We start from the raw sequence: 19,352 nt of genomic DNA on the forward strand, positions 1-19,352 counted from the left end.
GCCATCTTCGATCGTCGGCGCCGCCTCCCGACGTCACGCGGGCACGCCCCTTTCCCAGCGTGCCCTGCGCGTGACGTCAGAGGGGCGCGACCCGGAAGCGGCCGCTTCCTGACGCTCCTGCGCCGCTTCTGGACGCGGCAGAGGGGGAGAGGGTGGCGCGGCAGCCACGGCAGAGCCCCAGGACCCCAGCCGTGCTGCTTCTGCGCCCGCTCGGACGCTGAGCCCCCTGGGGACCTGCGGACGGCTCTTCCCCCTCCCGACGCGCAGCGCTCAGGAAACCAGCCTGATCTTCAACGCCGGCACGGGAGAGGGGCAGGTACGTGTGACCGCTGTCTTCAGCACACGGGTCCCTGTCAGGACAGGAAACCCAACTGAAGCGAGGGAGAGGTACCACCCTTTTATCTTCAGTAGGGTTCCTGTCCTGACTGGGCGGATCCCCTCTCTCATGTGTGCCGTCATGGGAGACGGGAAAAATGCCTAATTAATCATAAAAATATGACTGACCAGCTGAAAGATAGACTGCAACATATAATGCTCCTAAAAGCTGTAAGCCAGAAAATACAGCGGAATAATCCTATACAAAATAGATTATCCAAAATTAGCAATCATGATCATCACACATGTGTAAAAAGTAACCAATGCACCGTGCACCCTTAGTTAAATGCGCAGGCCATCATGATTATCCTAAATATAGCATAATAAACTGGCAAAAATGAAGTGCAACGTGCACCGCTAGTAGGAGCTCCAAATCAGAGTGTGCAGCAAACTGATCCTATACAAAAATATCTAGTCCAAAAGGAAAACAATAACATCTCATGGCTACTACTTACAATAAAGAGTTCCTGGCTCTAAATCAACCGGGCGTACCTCGACAACACTGTTTCGCCTTACCGGCTTCCTCAAATAGTGGCATCTTTGAGGAATGCTTTTAGGAGCATTATATGTTGCACTCTTTCAGCTGGTCAGTCATATTTTTATGATTAATTAGGCATTTTTTGGCCTGTACATTTCAGTAATAAGGCACGGTGCACTTTATTTCATTAGCTGGCCATTTACTGTTTATTTGTTATGATTGTGCATTTGCACATAGTCATTTATATATAATCGGATACAATCAGGGCTAGTAGCACTTACTTTTTGATATATTGGTAATTTACATTGTAACATATAGGCACGAAGCACTTTAATTTTTTACTGCTATATATAGTATTGTGTATACTCCTTAATTTGTATCTGTATTATTGCTATTTTGGTGGCACAATTATATTCCTGGTCTCTTTACACCCTGGTTTTTTACCTATGAGGATTCCTTGTTTGGGAGTCAATTATTTTAAATGCTTAAATAAAATGTTTTAATTTATACTGTGTCTATGCCTCTATATTCCCATTCATGTGTGAGGATGTTGTTGTTCAAATTTAAGGGGTTGTCGATTTTCTCAGTGGATAAAAAATATTTTTTTAATGGGCTCATTATGAATAAAAGAACTGATGCTCTCCTTGACAACTCTCTGCAGTTCCTCTTCCGATGCTTCCCTGGTCCCTGCCAATCATCACTTCTTGGTCCAGTCTCGATACAAAGAAAGTGGCAATAAATATCTGTTCAGATAATCATTGGCTGCCATGATCCACCTCAGCCAGTGCTAGATGGGATTTCGGGTGTATCGAGGCAGGACCAGAAAGCAGCGACAAGTGGGGACCAGGTACCTGTCAGAAGAGGAGCTGCAGTAGATTTCAAGAGATGATTTATTTACTCCATACCAGTCTGAGCTTTAGTAGTAATTACAATTTTAATCTGCTAGGAAACCCCTCCAATCGTGCTTGAGTGGGATCATCAATACAAGATGAAACGTTGCCGAGTTGTATCTTTTCCTGACAATGACATTTACCACTATTATATTCTTTATTAATTAATCTCTTTCCAGAAGGAGTCTTGTACCTTGAAAGATATTTCCGTGGTCATGGTGAATCCATGTGTGATCACCGGCTCTTCCTCCGCGGTTCGTCCCTTCCAACAGTCTAATTCTACACAGCGGCATCCGGCTAACAGAACTTGCCGATACATCTCTACCGAGGAGTTACCAGCCAGCTGCCCCGCTGAAATAGAAATCAATAACAGAGTAATTATAATATTTTATGTGATAATATTTTCTGAAAATTTTCAATGACTTCTTTCAGACAAACAAAGGTACCGTATATCTGGCTCACTAAGGCACATTCGGAAAATGTGTTGCGTGTAAATTGTAAATTTGTCATGTAATAAGTGCACATTATTAACTAACTTAGTGTATAGCAAAACCCTACTAATAGAAGAAATGTGTTCTGGCCAAGAAGTCACAATGTTCCAACATATATATTATTTTATTTATTATTATTATTATTATTATTTATTTATATAGCACCATTGATTCCATGGTGCTGTACATGAGAAGGGTTTACATACAAATTACAAATATCACTTACAGTAAACAAACTAACAATCACAGACTAATACAGAGGGGAGAGGACCCTGCCCTTTCAGGCTTATATTCTACAGGATGGTGGGGAAGGAGTCAGTAGGTTGGGGGGTTGCAGCAGCTCCAGTGATGGTGAGGCGGTAGCTCCAGTAGTGGTCGGGAGGCAGCGGGGTCATTGCAGGCTGTAGGCTTTCCTGAAGAAGATGGGTTTTCAGGTTCGTCTGAAGGATCCGAATGTGGTTGATAGTCGGACGTGTAAGGGCAAAGAATTCCAGAGGATGGGGGACATTCGGGAGAAGTCTTGGAGGCGGTTTGGTGAAGAGCGAATAAGTGTGGAGGAGAGAAGGAGGTCTTGAGAGGACCAGAGATTACGTGAGGGAAGATATCGGGAGATTAGTTCAGAGACATATGGGGGAGACAGGTTATAGATGGCCTTGTAGGTCAGTATTAGTAATTTGAATTAGATATGCTGAGGGAATGGGAGCCAGTGAAGAGATTTGCAGAGGAGTAGCTAGGAGAGAGATGAATTAGTGGGGCGGCAGAGTTAAGGATGGACTGGAGAGGTGCGAGGGTGTTAGCAGGGAGGCCACAGAAAAGGATGTTGCAATAGTCGGGGCGGGAGATGATGAGGGCATGCACAAGCATTTTAGTAGATTGAGGGTTGAGGAAGGGACGGATTCTGGAAATATTTTTGAGCTACAGGCGACAGGAGGTGGAGAGAGCTTGGATGTGCGGTTTGAAGGACAAGGCAGAGTCAAGGGTTACTCCGAGGCAGCGGACCTCAGGTACGGGGGGAAAGCATGATGTCGTCAGTTGTTATAGATAGGTCGGGTAAGGAAGATCTGTGAGATGGGGGAAAGATGATCAGTTCAGATTTGTCCAAATTGAGTTTGAGGAAGCAAGAGGAGAAGAAGGAGGATATGGCTGATAGACACTCCGGGATTCTGGACAGCAGAGAGGTGACGTCTGGGCCAGAGAGGTAGATCTGAGTATCATCGGCATAATGGTGGTACTGGAATCCATGGGAATTTATGAGTTGCCCCAGGCCAAGTGTATAGATTGAGAAGAGTAGGGTGTTGTGAGTTCATTTTCCCCTTCATTACTGAGGCCCGAGGAACTCCCTCTTCTGGTAAAGAAAGGTAGTGAGCCTGATTGTCAAACACCTGAGGCTGATGATTGTGACTGGCTGAGTGGAGTTACGGACTGGATATAATGCTGCCGACGCCCTTCTGCCCTGCGGGTGATTTCTCTGTGGGATCCTTGGAGACCAGTCTGAATTCCTGCTCCTCCAAAGCTAAGTTTGCTGCTCGGCCTTTTGCTTTTGTGCTTTGACTTTGTTTTTCTGGATTTCTGCCATTCCCTGCTGGGGTGTGCTGAATTCATTTAGCTCTGTCTTCTGAAAATACCTGAGTGCTGATTCAGTTTTTGAAGCCTAGCTGCTTCAGGGCCTTTTTCATATCAGCTGGTTGGCTTATGTTTTTGATAGGGTTTTGGCAGATTGCAGACAGCAGCCTTCCTGTCCTTTCCTATCTAGGTAGTTTTTGGGCCCCGTCTTTGCTCAGTCTATCTTTCTGTCTGTGTTAGTATTTTCATCTTGCTTCACCGTCATTATATGTTGGGGGCTGCCTATTGCTTTGGGGTCTGCTCTGGGGCAGTTTAGATTTCCCCTTTCTTTCTTTAGGCCTATGTATTTTTCCGGCTGTGATCGAGGGGGCATCGTAGGAACCCCCCACGGCTACTGCTAGTTGTGTTGATAGGTTCAGGGGTCTGCAATCTGATAGTTGCCAACTTCTCTGGTTTTCTGGACTTAGCTTGTATTTCTGCTTTTGCCTCCTACGGTGACTCATTCATAACAGTAGGGGTCCTAGAACAGAGCCTTGGGGGACTCCAACAGAGAGAGGGTGGGATGAGGAGGTAGTGTGGGAGTGGGAGACACTGAATGTGCGGTTGGAAAGGTATGAGGAGATCCAGGATAGGGCGAGGTCTTTGATGCCAAAGGAGGAGAGGATCTGTAGTAGGAGGCAGTGGTCAACTGCGTCGAAAGCAGAGGACAGGTCTAGAAGGAGGAGTATAGAGTATTGTCTGTTAGCTTTGGCTGTAAGTAGGTCGTTGGTAATTTTGGTCAGGGCTGTCTCAGTGGAATGATGGGGACGGAAACCAGATTGTAGATTGTCAAAGAGCAAGTTAGATGAGAGATGGGAGGAAAGTTCAGAGTGTACATGATGCTCCAGGAGAATTCTATTAACCTCAATCAATTATTATTTATTTATTTTGCTTTTCTTATATGGTGCTATCATATTCCGCAGCGCTGTACAGACATTATCATCGCTGTCCCCAAAGAGGCTCACTATCTAAATTCCATGTCTTTGGAGTGTGGGAGGAAACCAGAGAACCCGGAGGAAACCCACGCAGACATGGGAAGAACATACAGACTTATTGCAGATATTGTCCTTTGTGGGATTTGACCCCAGGACTAAAGATGGGCGAACCCAAACAGTAAAGTTCGGCGTCCTTACCGAACACCTACTGTTCGGGCACGGACACCGAACATGGACTTCACCAGGAAGTCCAAGTTACTGTTCGGGTTCGGCGGCCTGAACACTGTGTTTGTCGCTCTGTCATGTGCATGGCAGCGTGGCAAACATAGTTTCTGATCGGTGGTGAAATCATCCTCGCTAGTCAGAGGGCCGCGGTTCGCACGCTGTCAGGAGACAGCGTGAGCACTCAGCTGTGATTGGAGGTATAAACTTTACCTTCTTCCAGTCACTGGTGTTGACTGATGGGACTACTGATCCCATCATCAGACATCCGTTACCGCTAATAACAGTGAGAGCAGGAGTGGCGGATGGGAGTATTCATCAGCAGCTCCTGTGCTGTAAATAAATAATTTAAAAAAAAAACAGTGTGGATTCCCCTGTATTTTTCCTAACCAACCAGACAAAACTCACAGCTGGGGGCTGCAATCCTCAGCTGTCGGCTTCAGCAAGGCTACTTATCAAGAATAGAGGGGTCCCCACACTGTTTTTTTTATTTATTTAATAAATAGTAAGAGAGGCATCTTACAGAAGCCTTTCTATTACTATGTTTAGGCTGGGGGGGGGGCAATATCCATTGAACCTTACCAGCCTGAGAATACCAGCCCCCAGCTGTCTGCTTTAACAAGGCTTGTTGTCAAAAATGGGGGGGACCCCACAACACTTTTTTCTTTATTTATTTACCGTGCAGGAGCAGGTAATGAATACTCTCATCCACTGCTCCTGCTCTCACTGTAATTAGCTGCAGTATGTGTTGGATGATGAGATCAGTGGTCCCATCAGCTGACACCAGTAACTGGAGGTAAACTTTATACCTCCGATCATAGCTGAGTGCTCACGCTGTCTTCTGACAGCGTGGAAACTGCGACTCTCTGACTGGCGGGGATGACTTCACCCCCGATCAGAAGGGTTGTTTGCCGCACTGTCATGCACATGACAGCATGGCAAACACTGGAAGTTCGGGCCCCCCATTCAAGTGAATGGGGTCCAGGTTCGGGTACTGTTCTGGTACCTGACCCAAACTTTTTGCAACTGTTTAGCCGAACTCGTCGGACCCAAACATCTAGGTGTCCCCCAACCTCTACCCAGGACCCCATCACTACAACACTGCAGTGCTAACCACTGAGCCACCGATATATATGAACAATTCCAACAATGCCTATAAAGAGTGGCATTTAAGTGGATCTGTCACTAGATCAAACATTTCCAATTTTTGCTCTTATTCTAATCCCGCTACTCCACTGAGCATATATTGTCATGCTTCTTTTCATTTTTTAGTGCTACTTTTTATGGTTTTTCCAAGATGGCATGGCTCACAGGATTCTCTAGGAGTGTGTATTTAACATGTTCTGCATAATCACCCCGTGAGCAATGCCTCATTAGTAAAGACCATAAAATTAGCACTAAATATAAAATATATTTAGAATAAAATAATTTAAATCTGGGCACTTACTGGTTCTCTTTAATGAAGCCTTCAATAAAAAACTGGCAGTTACAGTTAATGTAGTAAGGGTTAAAGGGAACCTGTCATGGCCCTAAACACTATAAATCTGCAAATCTTATTTAAGTTGGAGGTTAATAGAATTCTAAAATGTGCCACACTGAAAGCCCGGCTACCAGCTTTCAGTCATTGAGGCGCGGCTTCAGTCACTGCTCATTATATAGTGAGCGGTATAAGAGATCTATTTAACTATTTATTCAATTTTTAAAGTGAAATCTCATGACGGATCCACTGTATACATCTGTCAATATATCATCAAGTACATTATAGTCCGTCACAAATAGTGTGCATTCAATTGGTTGAGCAAGCGTTTGGCATTTTTTGGAACCCCGATAGAAGTGACTGGACAGAGATATGCAATGCACAGCCTCCTCTCCATTCAAAGTGACTCAAAATAAGTCCTTAGAGGAGAGAAAAAAGGTCTGATTATTCTGACCTTACTTTGATTCCACTCTGATCAAACTCTGATTAAAACTCTAATCAGTTTTTCTCAGACATGTAGAGAAAAAAAAATTCTCTACCTTCCCCTTATACAATCTGTCTGTCAAACCGCACTCCGATGTCATCTGAGTACGGTCTAATTTTTTTTTGTGGACTCAGACTTTCATTGCCAAGTCGCATCTAAGAATATTTGTGAGTGATATCCGTGAAAACCTGTCTTGTGTAAAAATTATCCTTCAAAACGGATGTTCTCCTTCCGATACAATTGACTTTTTTTTCTATAAAAACATGTTTTTAAAGCTACAAAACAATAAACAAAATACATTTTTGGTATTGCCATATCCATACCTACCAGTAATATAAGCTAAACATATTTTTTCTTCCACCTTGTAAACAGTTAAACAAATTTACATACTGTATAAGCTGTATTTCCATTCTGCTAAAAAAGATAAAGTCAGTAAAAGAGAGTTAAAAATGTATGAGAATGGCAAAAGGGTGCCATTAAACCTACAACTGGATCTACAAATAAACGCGCCTTCATGCAGCCAAACCAAAAGGAATATAAAAAAAAGCAGTAACTCATTGAACACAGCAATGAAAGAAAGAAAACAATCTTAGCTCTATTTATTCTTAAGGGGTTAATTTACCAAATTATTTCCACAATTCTCATCATCCAAATTCTTAAAATAGAATTAGACATGCTGAAAGGATCTGTGCACATTTTAGTAAAAAAACAAAACAAAAACCCAGCCAAGAATTAAATACACATTCCCAGCTGTGATTTCATTGTATTCTAGGATTCTCATATTTATGAAAGAGCAAAATCTATTTCTGACAATAGTTAAATGCAGGTTGGACATCTACAGTACAGACCAAAAGTTTGGACACACCTTCTCATTCAAAGAGTTTTCTTTATTTTCATGACTATGAAAATTGTAGATTCGCTCTGAAGGCATCAAAACTATGAATTAACACATGTGGAATTATATAATTTACAAAAAAGTGTGAAACATCTGAAAATATGTCTTATATTCTAGGTTCTTCAAAGTAGCCACCTTTTGCTTTGATTACTGCATTGCACACTCTTGGCGTTCTCTTGGTGAGCTTCACGGTGGCTACTTTGAAGAACCTAGAATATAAGACATATTTTCAGTTGTTTCACACTTTTTTGTTAATTATATAATTCCACATGTGTTAGTTCATAGTTTTGATGCCTTCAGAGTGAATCTACAATTTTCATAGTCATGAAAATAAAGAAAACTTTGAACAAGAAGGTGTGTCCAAACTTTTGGTCTGTACTGTATTAATTTCCTGCAATTACATACATTGCATACCAGATGTCCTATATTTGCTGGCAGAATGTAAACTACACTCCATAAAAAATGTGGGAAATATTAACAATGGCTCAGTGGTTAGCATTGCAGTCTTGCATTGCTGGGGTCCTGGGTTCAAATCCCACCAAGGACAACTTCTGCAAGGAGTTTGTATGTTCTCTCCGTCTTTCTGTGGATTTCCTCCGGGTATTCCGGTTTCCTCCCACATTCCAAAGACATACTGATAGGGAATTTAAATTGTGAACCCCATCGAGGACAGCGCCTATAATGTCTGAGGAATTAATGGCGTTATAAATGAGTTAAATAAATAAATACATTTTGCCCAAAATTCTATGGTCTACATGGGGTAAATGTGAATATAAGGCTACTTTCACACATCAGGTTTTTTCCAGCAGGCAGGATCCGGCTATTTGTTAAAAAAACGGATCCAGCGAAAGCTGCTGCCGCCGTATCTGGTTTTCTCTCATTGAATTGTATTAGCACCAGATCGTGCTGCATGGCCTTCCGTTTCTTCCGGTTTTCGCCGGATCTTGCTAAATGTTTCATTCCGGCGTCTGGAAAAAAACGTCTATAGTAACGTTTTTTGTCTGCGGCAAAAAACAGACAGCGCCTGATCCGGCGCTTCCGGCTTTTTGCTATAATGGAATCCTATGGGCGCCGTAATGCTGCACCGGATCCGGAAAGACGGATCCGGCCACCGGATCCGATTTTTAAGTCTGCGCATGCTCAGATCCAATTGGCCAGCCCCAAGGAAACAGATATAAACCTGCTAGACGGATCCGGCGGAAAAACGGATCCGTTTCTTTAGTTCTCCAAAATTTACACCGGATCCGTTTTTTTAACAAATAGCCGGATCCTGCCTGTCTGAAAAAAACTGATGTGTGAAAGTAGCCTAAGAGTGTCAACTAAAAAGAGAACAGATTGCTCCACAGCCCAATGAGATATGTTATCATTCAGCGATCTGGTAATAACTCTAAAGGGTCCCATTTCACTTAGCGACGCACCAGCGATCCCGACAACGATACGACCTAGTAGGGATCGCTGGTGCGTCGCTAAATGATCGCTAGTAAGCTGCCAAACAGGCAGATCTCTTCAGTGACGCGGCAACGATCCAGCGATCAAACACAGTGATGCATGTTGGCCAGCGGGACGCCATCAACGAAAAAATGGCCCAGTACATTCCTGCACGATCAGCGATATCCAGCAGGGAGGCCAGTCGCTGCTGCGTGTCACATGTAGCGAGATCGCAGGCGAGTTTGCTGTTGCATCACAAAATCGGTGACGCATTAGCGATCTTGCTAGCGATCTCGCTATGTGAGACGGGGCCTTAAGCAGGCAAATCTACAACCGCAAATTACAAGAGAAAAGTATTGGATGTCACAGCTCGGATTAATGGTCTGAGAACTACAGGACCAATAGCCTATCTAATATCTATCTATCTTGTCATAAGATAACACTTTTCAAGAGGACATGTCACTAGGTCGAAAGTGGATAGTTTTTGGTGTTATTTTAACCCCGCAATCCCCTAAGTATTCCAGTTTATTATTGATTCTCCGTACGATTCCAGAGACATGGATTTATTTAGTGCTAATTTTTTATGGTCTTTACCAAGAGGGAGGGGCCCACAGCATAGTTGTAGCACAGTGAGGGGTAGTAGTCCTGGCGCATTACATGAAAGCGTGGGTCCTGGCTGGGTGTGTGGATTTGAGCTTTGAGGGCCTTATGCCCTTGCAGGCTGTTGGTAGCAGGTGGTGTGGGTTGGACAGGACTATAGGTTTCACAGTTAAATAAAGGACACCGTCATTCCAATATAGAGTCTTTACTGAACGATAACTTGATGATGGTTATTTACAAGGGACAGCGGGTACAAAGTACTATAGTCATTGTCTATAAAGCATACCGCATTCTCCTTCACACAGTATCTTTCCTCTGTAGTCTACTCCAGGGCTGTGAGGCACACTGTTTTGCCTTACTTCACTACAACCCAACTTCAACGCCACAGTCCTGATCAGCAAGTCTCTACTCATTCAGTGGTTCTGCATCCTATTTTTCCCACTACTGGCACCCTAGAACTACCACTCAGGACCCCCATTAGTCCCACAATACTCAGTTTTGTTTAGGCCCGTTACCTTTGGCATTGCAAGCTCAGTGATTTGTGACTCAGCATCCTATTCACGGACCATTCTCTGGAGGGCAACTATGACCAATCAGTGACTTCTCAGGATCTTGCTATCTCTGTCTTTAGGTTTCCTGTAAATCACTCCATGGCACGTAGGATGCAGTAACGGACTGTACACAGACCAAGGGTGAAAGGGGTTTATTATACAGTAGAAACTCCACGCAGGGAGAAATTGGAGGGATAATACAGGAAAAGGCTAATGGGGATAACTTAAGGAACAGGGACAAGTAAAGCCGACAATACAATAAAATATAACTTCTCACTCAGGCAACAGTCACGGTTGAACTTCTGTCTGTGACTGGTGCTGCCTACATTGCGTCGCATTGGGGGTCTGTCACAAGTAGTATCTTTTGACGTTGGAGGTGTTCTCCAGTGGTCCTGAAGATGGCAGCGAATCCTCGGGATCCTGATGCGGGTCTTGGGTCCAGCAGATGAGGTGATGAAGAGGGATATGTCCTTATCCTCAGCGGTGAGTGTCCCAACACTATGGAGATTTGCAGCACTGCCCAAACACAGTTTACAATGGGCAGCCCAATTCACTGTGCCGAATCGACACATACCTAAGTCCCGTTCACAGACCTCGTCTCTCATGGATAGTACTGTAAGCGGGATCGGCTGTTATGTCAGCGTTGTCGGCTGTGGCAGCGGTTTCAGCGAGGGCAGTGATGTCGGCTGGGACAGCGGTATCTGAGCGGTACTCAGTCGATGGTCTCCTGTCAAAGCGCTTTGCCGTTCCAAGCTCTGCTCTGCCCAGACGCCGCCCAGCTGACTTTACCTCACAGGCGTCCCGTGCGCCCAAAGTTCCCGTCCAAACTGTCTGGTCACTCGCGCACTGCAGCTCTGTCCTCTTAGCCACGCCCCCTTTTTTCAAACACAGAGTACGGCCTGGAGTCTCAAGATTTCTACCCCGCAATATAGGTGACAGCCCCAACGGTTCCGGACCCTTCATGGAGGAGACATGCCTAGTTAGTTCCTTCCCCTTACAGCAGCACTGCTCATGTTACACTCTAAAACGCCAACTCCAACTATCTATCTACAGGAATCAGTCACTTGCCCTAGCACTAAGTTGCTGCCCCTATGGGCTAGTCCCAAACATTATCTCTATCCTATCTTATCCTATCGTCACTACCTATACACTACAGTAAACCTCTTCAGGGGTAGGAAGTCTGCAGCACAGTCCACTATCCCTACATAATTATGCAGACCAGCCAAAAAACACACCCCAGATAATCCTGTGCGCCAAACCCCTTTGTAAAAGTCCATCAAAATTATCTCCAAATAAAATGGCCCATATATTTTGGAATCGTATGGCGGATTTCAAAATAAAACAAAGAAATATGGCACACGTAGAGCAGCAGAAATAAAATAGGAGCAAAAAACTGGTCACTTTTCATCTGATGACAGGTTTAAAGCATTTGTATGGCTAATATGGACTTTCCAGCTCTGTTAGTTTTGTTATGACAGTTGCACTTTGTAGTCAGTTTATTTCGACTTCTCTAGGATTTCAGCTCACAGAGACGATACTGACATGTAGTTGGCATTTGTTTATTTCTGACATTTTCTTGACATATTTTTATAAACAGCTGCTATTTTTGTCATGTCTTAGAGATGTTTTTGCCATAAGCTGTATAAATACCTGACTAAATGCAGCCACAGACCTAAATGACCTCTCTAGAAGCCCAGTAGTAGGTCAGTTCTTTGGAGGTTGTGGTTAAGAATAAGAACAGGTAGCCCGACTTCATATTTTGAGGCCTGGTTGGCACATAATCAAGTCAGTTACTAAAGTTAGGGACCATCCTGATTGGGTTCACCTTGTCGCAGTGGGATAGCTTTTACTCTTTTTTGATTAAAAAGAAATATGTTAACTAAGTCCCTTATGTTTTTTACATTTATTGCTTTTTTTTTTACATACAAAACATAAAGTAAAAACAAAATGAGCATATACACTACAGTAAGTAAATAGTAATATATAGTAGTATATATAAATATAGTAGTATATGTACAGTACATAACATAGCGTACTAAGGCAATGTGCACATGGTGCAGATTCTGCTGCGGATCAGCAGCGTTTCTGGCCCTGCGGGTCCGCAGAAGATTTAGCTGGGTTGTACAGTACCACTGTTTTCAATGGTAAACTGGAAAACGCTGTGCACATGCTGCGGATTTTTCCGTGCGGTTTTGCTGCTGTTTACAATCCGCAGCATGTCAATTCTTTAGTGCAGAAACGCTGCAGTTTCACACCTCATCCATTATGAGGTGTAAAACCGCATTGCAAAAACGCAGCTAAACCGCAGGACTTTAGTCCTGCGGATTTTTCTGCGGTTTTCACTACAAATTCCGCAGAGCCAAAAAACTCTGTGTGCACATAGCCTTAGTTACCATAACTGTATTTTGATCAATAAAGTGTAAAAGCCATCAAACCGTTACAAGATGTACCCAATCGTGGCGGACCTCTCTCTAATATTACAAATAACGCTGTTAACCTGCACATATAGGGTTAATCTGCAGGTTAACAGTGTTATTATGTTGTCCAGCGCCTGCACATAGCCGAATGCAGTGAGGAGAAAATGATCTTTATGCCCCCTGGCAGCATTCGGTACTCAGACATGGGGCAGCGCCGGTTCAGTCACCGCTCTGAGAATACAGAGTGGCCACTGTAACCGCGCCCCCGTCTCTGCCTGACACTGGCTCTACTTTGCGGCCGGTTGTCAGTCAGGGCTGGGGTTACATCAGCCGCTGTGATTGAACTGCTGCCGCCCCCATGGCTGAATAACAAATGCTGGTGGGAGAATACACTGTGTTCCAAATTATTAAGAAAATTGGATTTAAGTGTCATAAAGATGTAATTTTTTGTTTATCAAATAAACTCATAGATGGTATTGTGTATCAGGGCTCTTTGGATCACTGAAATCAATCTCAAATGCCTATGATAATTAGTTTACCAGGTGAGCTCAATTAAAGGAAGACTACTTAAGAATGATGTTCCACATTATTAAGCAGGGCACAGGTTTCAAGGAATTTAGGAGATAAAAAGGATCTCTCTGCTGCTGAAAAGCATCAAATAGTGCAATGCCTTGGTCAAGAGATGAAAATATTAGATATTTCCCAAAAACTTAAACGTGATCATTGTACTGTTAAGAGATTTGTGGTTGATTCTGAGCACAGACATGTTTGTGCTGATAAAGGCAGAATGAGGAAGATTTCTGCCAGGCAAGTTCATTGGATTAAGAGAGTGGCTGATAAAAAGCCATTACAAACCAGCAAACAGATATTTAAAGCTGCTGGTGCCTCTGGAGTCCCTCGAACCTCAAGGTGTAGGATCCTTCAAAGGCTTGCTGTGGTGCATAAATCTACTATTCGGCCACCCCTAAACAGTGTTCACAAGCAGAAATGGTTGCAGTGGCCCCAGAAATACATGGAGACGAATTTTCAAACAGTCTTGTTTACTGATGAGTGTCGAGCAACCCTGGATGGTCCAGATGGATGGAGTAGTGGATGGTTGGTGGATGGCCACTATGTCCCAACAAGGCTGCGACGTCAGCATGGAGGTGGAGGAGTCATGTTTTGGGTCGGAATCATGGGGAAACAGCTGGTAGGGCCCTTTAAGGTTCCTGAAGGTGTGAAAATTACCTCTGCAAAGTATATAGAGTTTCTGACTGACAGCTGTCTTCCATGGTATAAAAAGCAGAAACGTGCCTTCAGGAGCAAAATCATCTTCACGCATGACAATGCACCATCTCATGCTGAAAAGAATACCTCTGAGTCATTGACTGCTATGGGCTTAAAAGGAGATAAACTCATGGTGTGGCCACCATCTTCCCCTGACTCAACCCTATGGAGAACCTTTGGAGTATCATCAAGCAAAAGATCTATGAGGGTGGGAGGCAGCTCACATCAAAACAGCAGCACTGGGAGGCTATTCTGTCTTCATGCAAAGAAATACAAGCAGAGACTCTCCAAAAACTCACAATTTCAATGGATGCAAGAATTGTGAAGGTGATATCAAAGAAGGGTTCCTATGTCAACATGTAACTTGGCCTGTTAAGCTATTTAACTCCAAAATATCATTTTTGCTCAGTGAATGTGACCTCCTAATGCTGCAAATTCCACAAATGAGCATTTTCAGTTCTTTAAAACATATCAAATGTTTAGAAATTCTACTGTGCCTAATAATTTGGAACAGTGCAACTTGAGTTTTTATTCATTTTGGAGATTATACTGTTATTATTGGGAGGTTTCTTCAATAAAATTTGATGTATACTCTAACAGGTGATGACTTTTATTAGACTGACTGTCATTTGTACCGACTATTTAGGAAAATCAGAGAGAAATATCATTTGCATAATAATTTTGAACACAGTGTAAAGAAAATTTTCTCCCTGCTGTATTCAGCTGCGTGCAGGCGCCATACAGCATAACAAAGCTGTTAACCTCCAGATTAACCCCATATCTGCAGGTTTACTGCGTTATTCCTGGTGACAGGTTCCCTTTAAAACTTCACCTTGTGTCAGCCAACCTTAATATAGATAAGGGCAGAGATGGACCGGGGTCCGACACCTGCCCATGGGAAGCTATATAGATGAAATGCCTAGTATAAAAAGAGAACGCCACACCCCTGTTTATATAAGTGTAGTAGTTAAAAAAAAATTCAGAAGTTTATAGAAAAACTTGCAGGGCTTAGAATATGTGTGCATTACAAGGATAACTCACTGATCTTAGTGGGCGCCATGTAATACTTAAAGGTCTGGGACATCGATGGCTTATCTGTATGAGCACCGCTATGTATGGTGAAAATCACGGTCTCCAATTAACGTCAGCTAAACGCTGACTCTCACAGGATTATTGTCATGACAAGCACAGAGAGCTTCAGCAGACCCCCGGCTGTCATGGTAACCAATTGGTCACGTCATGGGTGCGCCGATGGGCACATGGAATGACACGCGTCCATGCTTGCGAGTGTTAAGTGCTGCTGTCAGAGATTGTCAAGGCCACGACATATGACGTAACTATCATAAAGAGGAAGAAAAAGCTCACCTGTGAGGTAGGTATTGTGCGAGGAGTTAATAAAATAATGAGAGAGGGGTTGAGACATATCTTCATTTAAATCCAGTTTTTCAGGTGGAACAACTCCATTTTCTTCTCCGCTCAGATATCCCATAAATCCTTCAACTGAAATCTGACCTGAAATAGAAAACATATTATTAGCCATTCAACCAAACATAATGCCACCACTGCAACCATTTCTTATATTGTCCAAAATACAGAAGCTGAAATAAAATCAAATCAACTTTGCAAAAATTCTTGAATAAAAATTCTATAATATTTTGTGTCTACAGCTCCTACGCAGATGAATGTGTCTCCATGGAACAAAACCCTATTTCTTGCTAATGTGCAGTCTGTAGATTCGAAAATTAACAGAAGACAGAAGGTCGTATGACTGCAGGATCTGTCAGACTACCCGGGGCGGGTTTTCAATTATTTTGGTGCCGACAATGGATCTGTATACAAGCTATAGACAAAAATGATGGAAAATGATTAATTAATACTAAAGCTCTCTTTCTTCATTTATCTGGAAGGTCAAATAATTGCTGAAAATATTATGGGTTTGTCATCAGTGTCCCAAATTAGATTCTATTCACATCTACATCGGTGGCTCTGTGGCTGATTCCATCATGTTTAATGGAAAAAAACATGGAAGCATGCTGTGCTTTTTCAGCAAAATGATAGACACGCTAATGGAAACCTTATGGCCACTTATTATAGTCAATGAGATCCATCATATGATGGGTCGCTACATGAATTTAATTTTTTTTCTTACAATGGAACAGAGAAACGAAATTCCTAACACAGATGTTAACATGGCTTTAGTCCGCCATAAAAATTCATACTTTTTTCCTTATTTTTTCATCCATCTTACCTTCAAAGAGTCATTTTTTTATTACGACTTTTGAAGATGCCTGCTCTTAGAACACATCAAAGTGTAACAGAACTGCTTCTATCTCAAATTTCAAGTTTAAATGATTGTAGATCACAAAGATGTTTAATCTACTGTGCGCTATTTTCACAGATTTTAGAGATCGGAATCTCTTCGATTTTTCTTTAAGGCATCTTTTTTAAAACATCTTTAAAACTCATTAAAATTTTACATTTCTGGATAAGTATCATGTTGATATCAAATGTATCGTCAAAATATTTAGTGCCAATATCATTGCCGAAAGTGTTGGCACGTGTCATGACGGATGGTTCCGTCTACATCCTGGTCAGATCAGGGTTAATTTTAGCTTGCCTTTCTTTGGTTCTGGGGCAGCTATTTAATGTTGGCAGTTCCTGGATTTGGTGTCGGTGATACATCCGTGTACTCGATTAGTGGTTTCTGACCCAGGTGACTCTTCCTTAAATGTGTGCCTCTGTGCTTGTGTGCCTTGCTGTGTATGATTCAGTTTGTCCCCTGACTTCTGCCTCTGTATCCTGCTTTTGTACTGCTCTGTTTCTCCTGGTTTCTGACCCCCTCGGCTTCTCCCCGTTTACTCTTTGTCTTGCCCCTAGGTACTGCGCGTTTGTCTGGTTTCTGACTCTCGGCTCTCCTTGACCATGTTTACTGTCTTTGCCCTGTGCTCTGTGTCCTTCCCTGCCCCCTGGTCATGTGATCGCTTAGTGCCAGATCCTGTGCTCACTACACTAGTCTCAGGCCCTTGTGCACTGCGTGCCTTCTGCCTGCACTCCCTGCGCTCATTCATGTGCCCCCTTATAGCGCCCCCTAGGCAGCGCCAGTGACACCTTTGGTGTCATTAAAACATGCTTGAAATTGCTCCAGAAAGTGAAGTATTTCTCCCAGAAAGTTATTGCACTTACACATATTTTGTTATACACATGATTATTTCCTTTGTGTGTATTGGAACAACATTAAAAAAAATCAGAAAAAAAGGCAAATTGGACACAATTTCACACAAAACCCCCAAAATAGGCCAGACAATATTGTTGGCACCCTTTAACCATCAACAAGCTTCTGACACCTCTCAACTGGAATTTTTGACCACTGTTCTTATGCAAAATTCTCCAGGTCTCTCATATTTGATGGGTGCCTTCTCACATCAGCGATTTTAAGATTTCTCCATAGGTATTCAGTGGGATTTAGAACCGAACTCATTGCAGGGCACTTCAGAACTCTATATATCTCTTTGTTTCTATACATTTCTGGATGCCTCTTGAAGGATGTTCGGAATCATTGTCCTGCTGGAAAAACCATGAGCTAGGATGCAAACCCAGCTCTGTGACACTGGGCACTACATGGCAACCCAAAATCCTTTAGAAATCTTCAGATTGCCAAAGGATACACAGTTGAGGCACAAAGTGTCGGATGCAGCAAAACAACCCCAAAACATCTTAGAATCTCCACCATATTTGACTGAAGGTATTGTGTTCTTTTCTTTGTAGGCACTAGGCATCATTCCGTTTTTAATAAGGAGTAGAATTATGTGCTTTACCTAAAAGCTCTATCTTGTCTAACGTGTCCACAAGACTCTTTCCCAGAAGGATTTTGGCTTTCGCCAACATTTTGTACATTTTGGCACACTGCAGTCCAACTTTTTTATGTCTGTCAGCAGTGGGGTCCTCCTGGGCCTCCTGTGATAGCGTTATATTTAATTCAAAATGTCAACGGATAGTTTGTGCTGACATTTATGCACCCTGAGCCTGCAAAACAGCTTGAATTTTTTTTGAAACTTGATTGGGGCTGCTTATCCACCATCAGGACTATCCTAAATTGCAACCTTTTCAACAATTTTCTCTGCCTTCCACATCCAGGTACACTAGCTACAGTGCCATAGGTTGTAAATATCTTGATTATGTTGCGCACCGTGAACAAAGGAACATCATGCTCCCTGGACATGGACTTGTAACCTTGAGATTGTTGATATTTTTCAACAATTTTGGTTCTCAATCCCTCAGACAGTTCTCTTCCCCTCTTTCTGTTCTCCATGCTTAGTGTGGCACATATAGACACAAATGCAAAGATTAAGTCAACTTATCCCGTTTTTTATCTAATTTCAGGCATGATTTTCATATTGCCCTCACCTGTTACTTGCCACAGGTGAGTCTGAACGAGCATCACATATGTGAAACAAAGTCGTTTACAGACAATTTTGGAAAGATGCCAAAAATTTTGTCAGGCCCATTTATGGTGTTTTGTGTGAAAACAATTTCAGTTTGTCTATATTTCTCTTTTTTTGTGTTGTTCTAATACACACAAAAGGAAATAAACGTGTATCATAAAAAAGTGTAATTGCAATAATTTTCCAGTGAGAAATATTACATTTTCTGGAACAATTTCAAGATTGCCAACATTCTCGGCCATGACTGTAGAACTTCAATGTAAAAATACATTTCCAAATATGTCCAAATATACACAGTTATTCAACAGTTTCTTGTTAATGGTTTTCACTGTATTTTTTGTATTTCAATTTTTCCCTTAGCTCCTTCACCCCAAAGCCTATTTTCACCTTCCTGACCAGGCCAAATTTTACAATTATGAGGTAATAACTCTAGAATGCTTCAACATATCCCAGTAATTCGGATATTGTATTTTTGTGACATTGTACTTTATGCTAGAGGTAAATTAAAGTTGATATGTTCTGTGTTTATTTGTGAAAATATTGGAATTTTGGCAAATAAGATTTACCACATGTCTACTTTACATCAGCATCATTTTTAAATCATACTTTTTTGTTAAGAAGAAGGGTGAAGGGTATAAAAGTATATCAGCAATTTCTCATTTTTCCAACAAAATTTACAAAACCAAATGTCTTAGGAGCTACATATGAAGTGACTTTGAGGGGCTATATGGCAGAAAATACAAAAAAGGTACACCATTTTAAAAATTGTACCCATCAAAGTTATCAAACCCCCATTCAA

At 42.4% G+C, this 19,352-nt stretch overlaps 1 protein-coding gene across 1 annotated transcript in view; it reads right to left on the reverse strand.

Moving 5' to 3' along the window:
• The window catches only part of PLCB1 (phospholipase C beta 1), a 1,254,316-nt gene that overhangs the window by 522,710 nt on the left and 712,254 nt on the right, over positions 1–19,352 (reverse strand). Inside the window, exons 10-11 of the mRNA XM_073553862.1 lie at positions 15,477–15,623; positions 1,937–2,094 (exon numbers count right to left, since the gene is read on the reverse strand). Coding sequence (XP_073409963.1) covers positions 1,937–2,094; positions 15,477–15,623 — 305 coding nt within the window. The remainder of the gene's footprint in view (positions 1–1,936; positions 2,095–15,476; positions 15,624–19,352) is intronic.

Source organism: Dendrobates tinctorius, unplaced genomic scaffold (genome assembly GCF_039654945.1).
Source record: "Dendrobates tinctorius isolate UK_male_01 unplaced genomic scaffold, ASM3965494v1 ptg000203l, whole genome shotgun sequence".
Classification (NCBI taxonomy): Eukaryota; Metazoa; Chordata; class Amphibia; order Anura; family Dendrobatidae; genus Dendrobates; species Dendrobates tinctorius.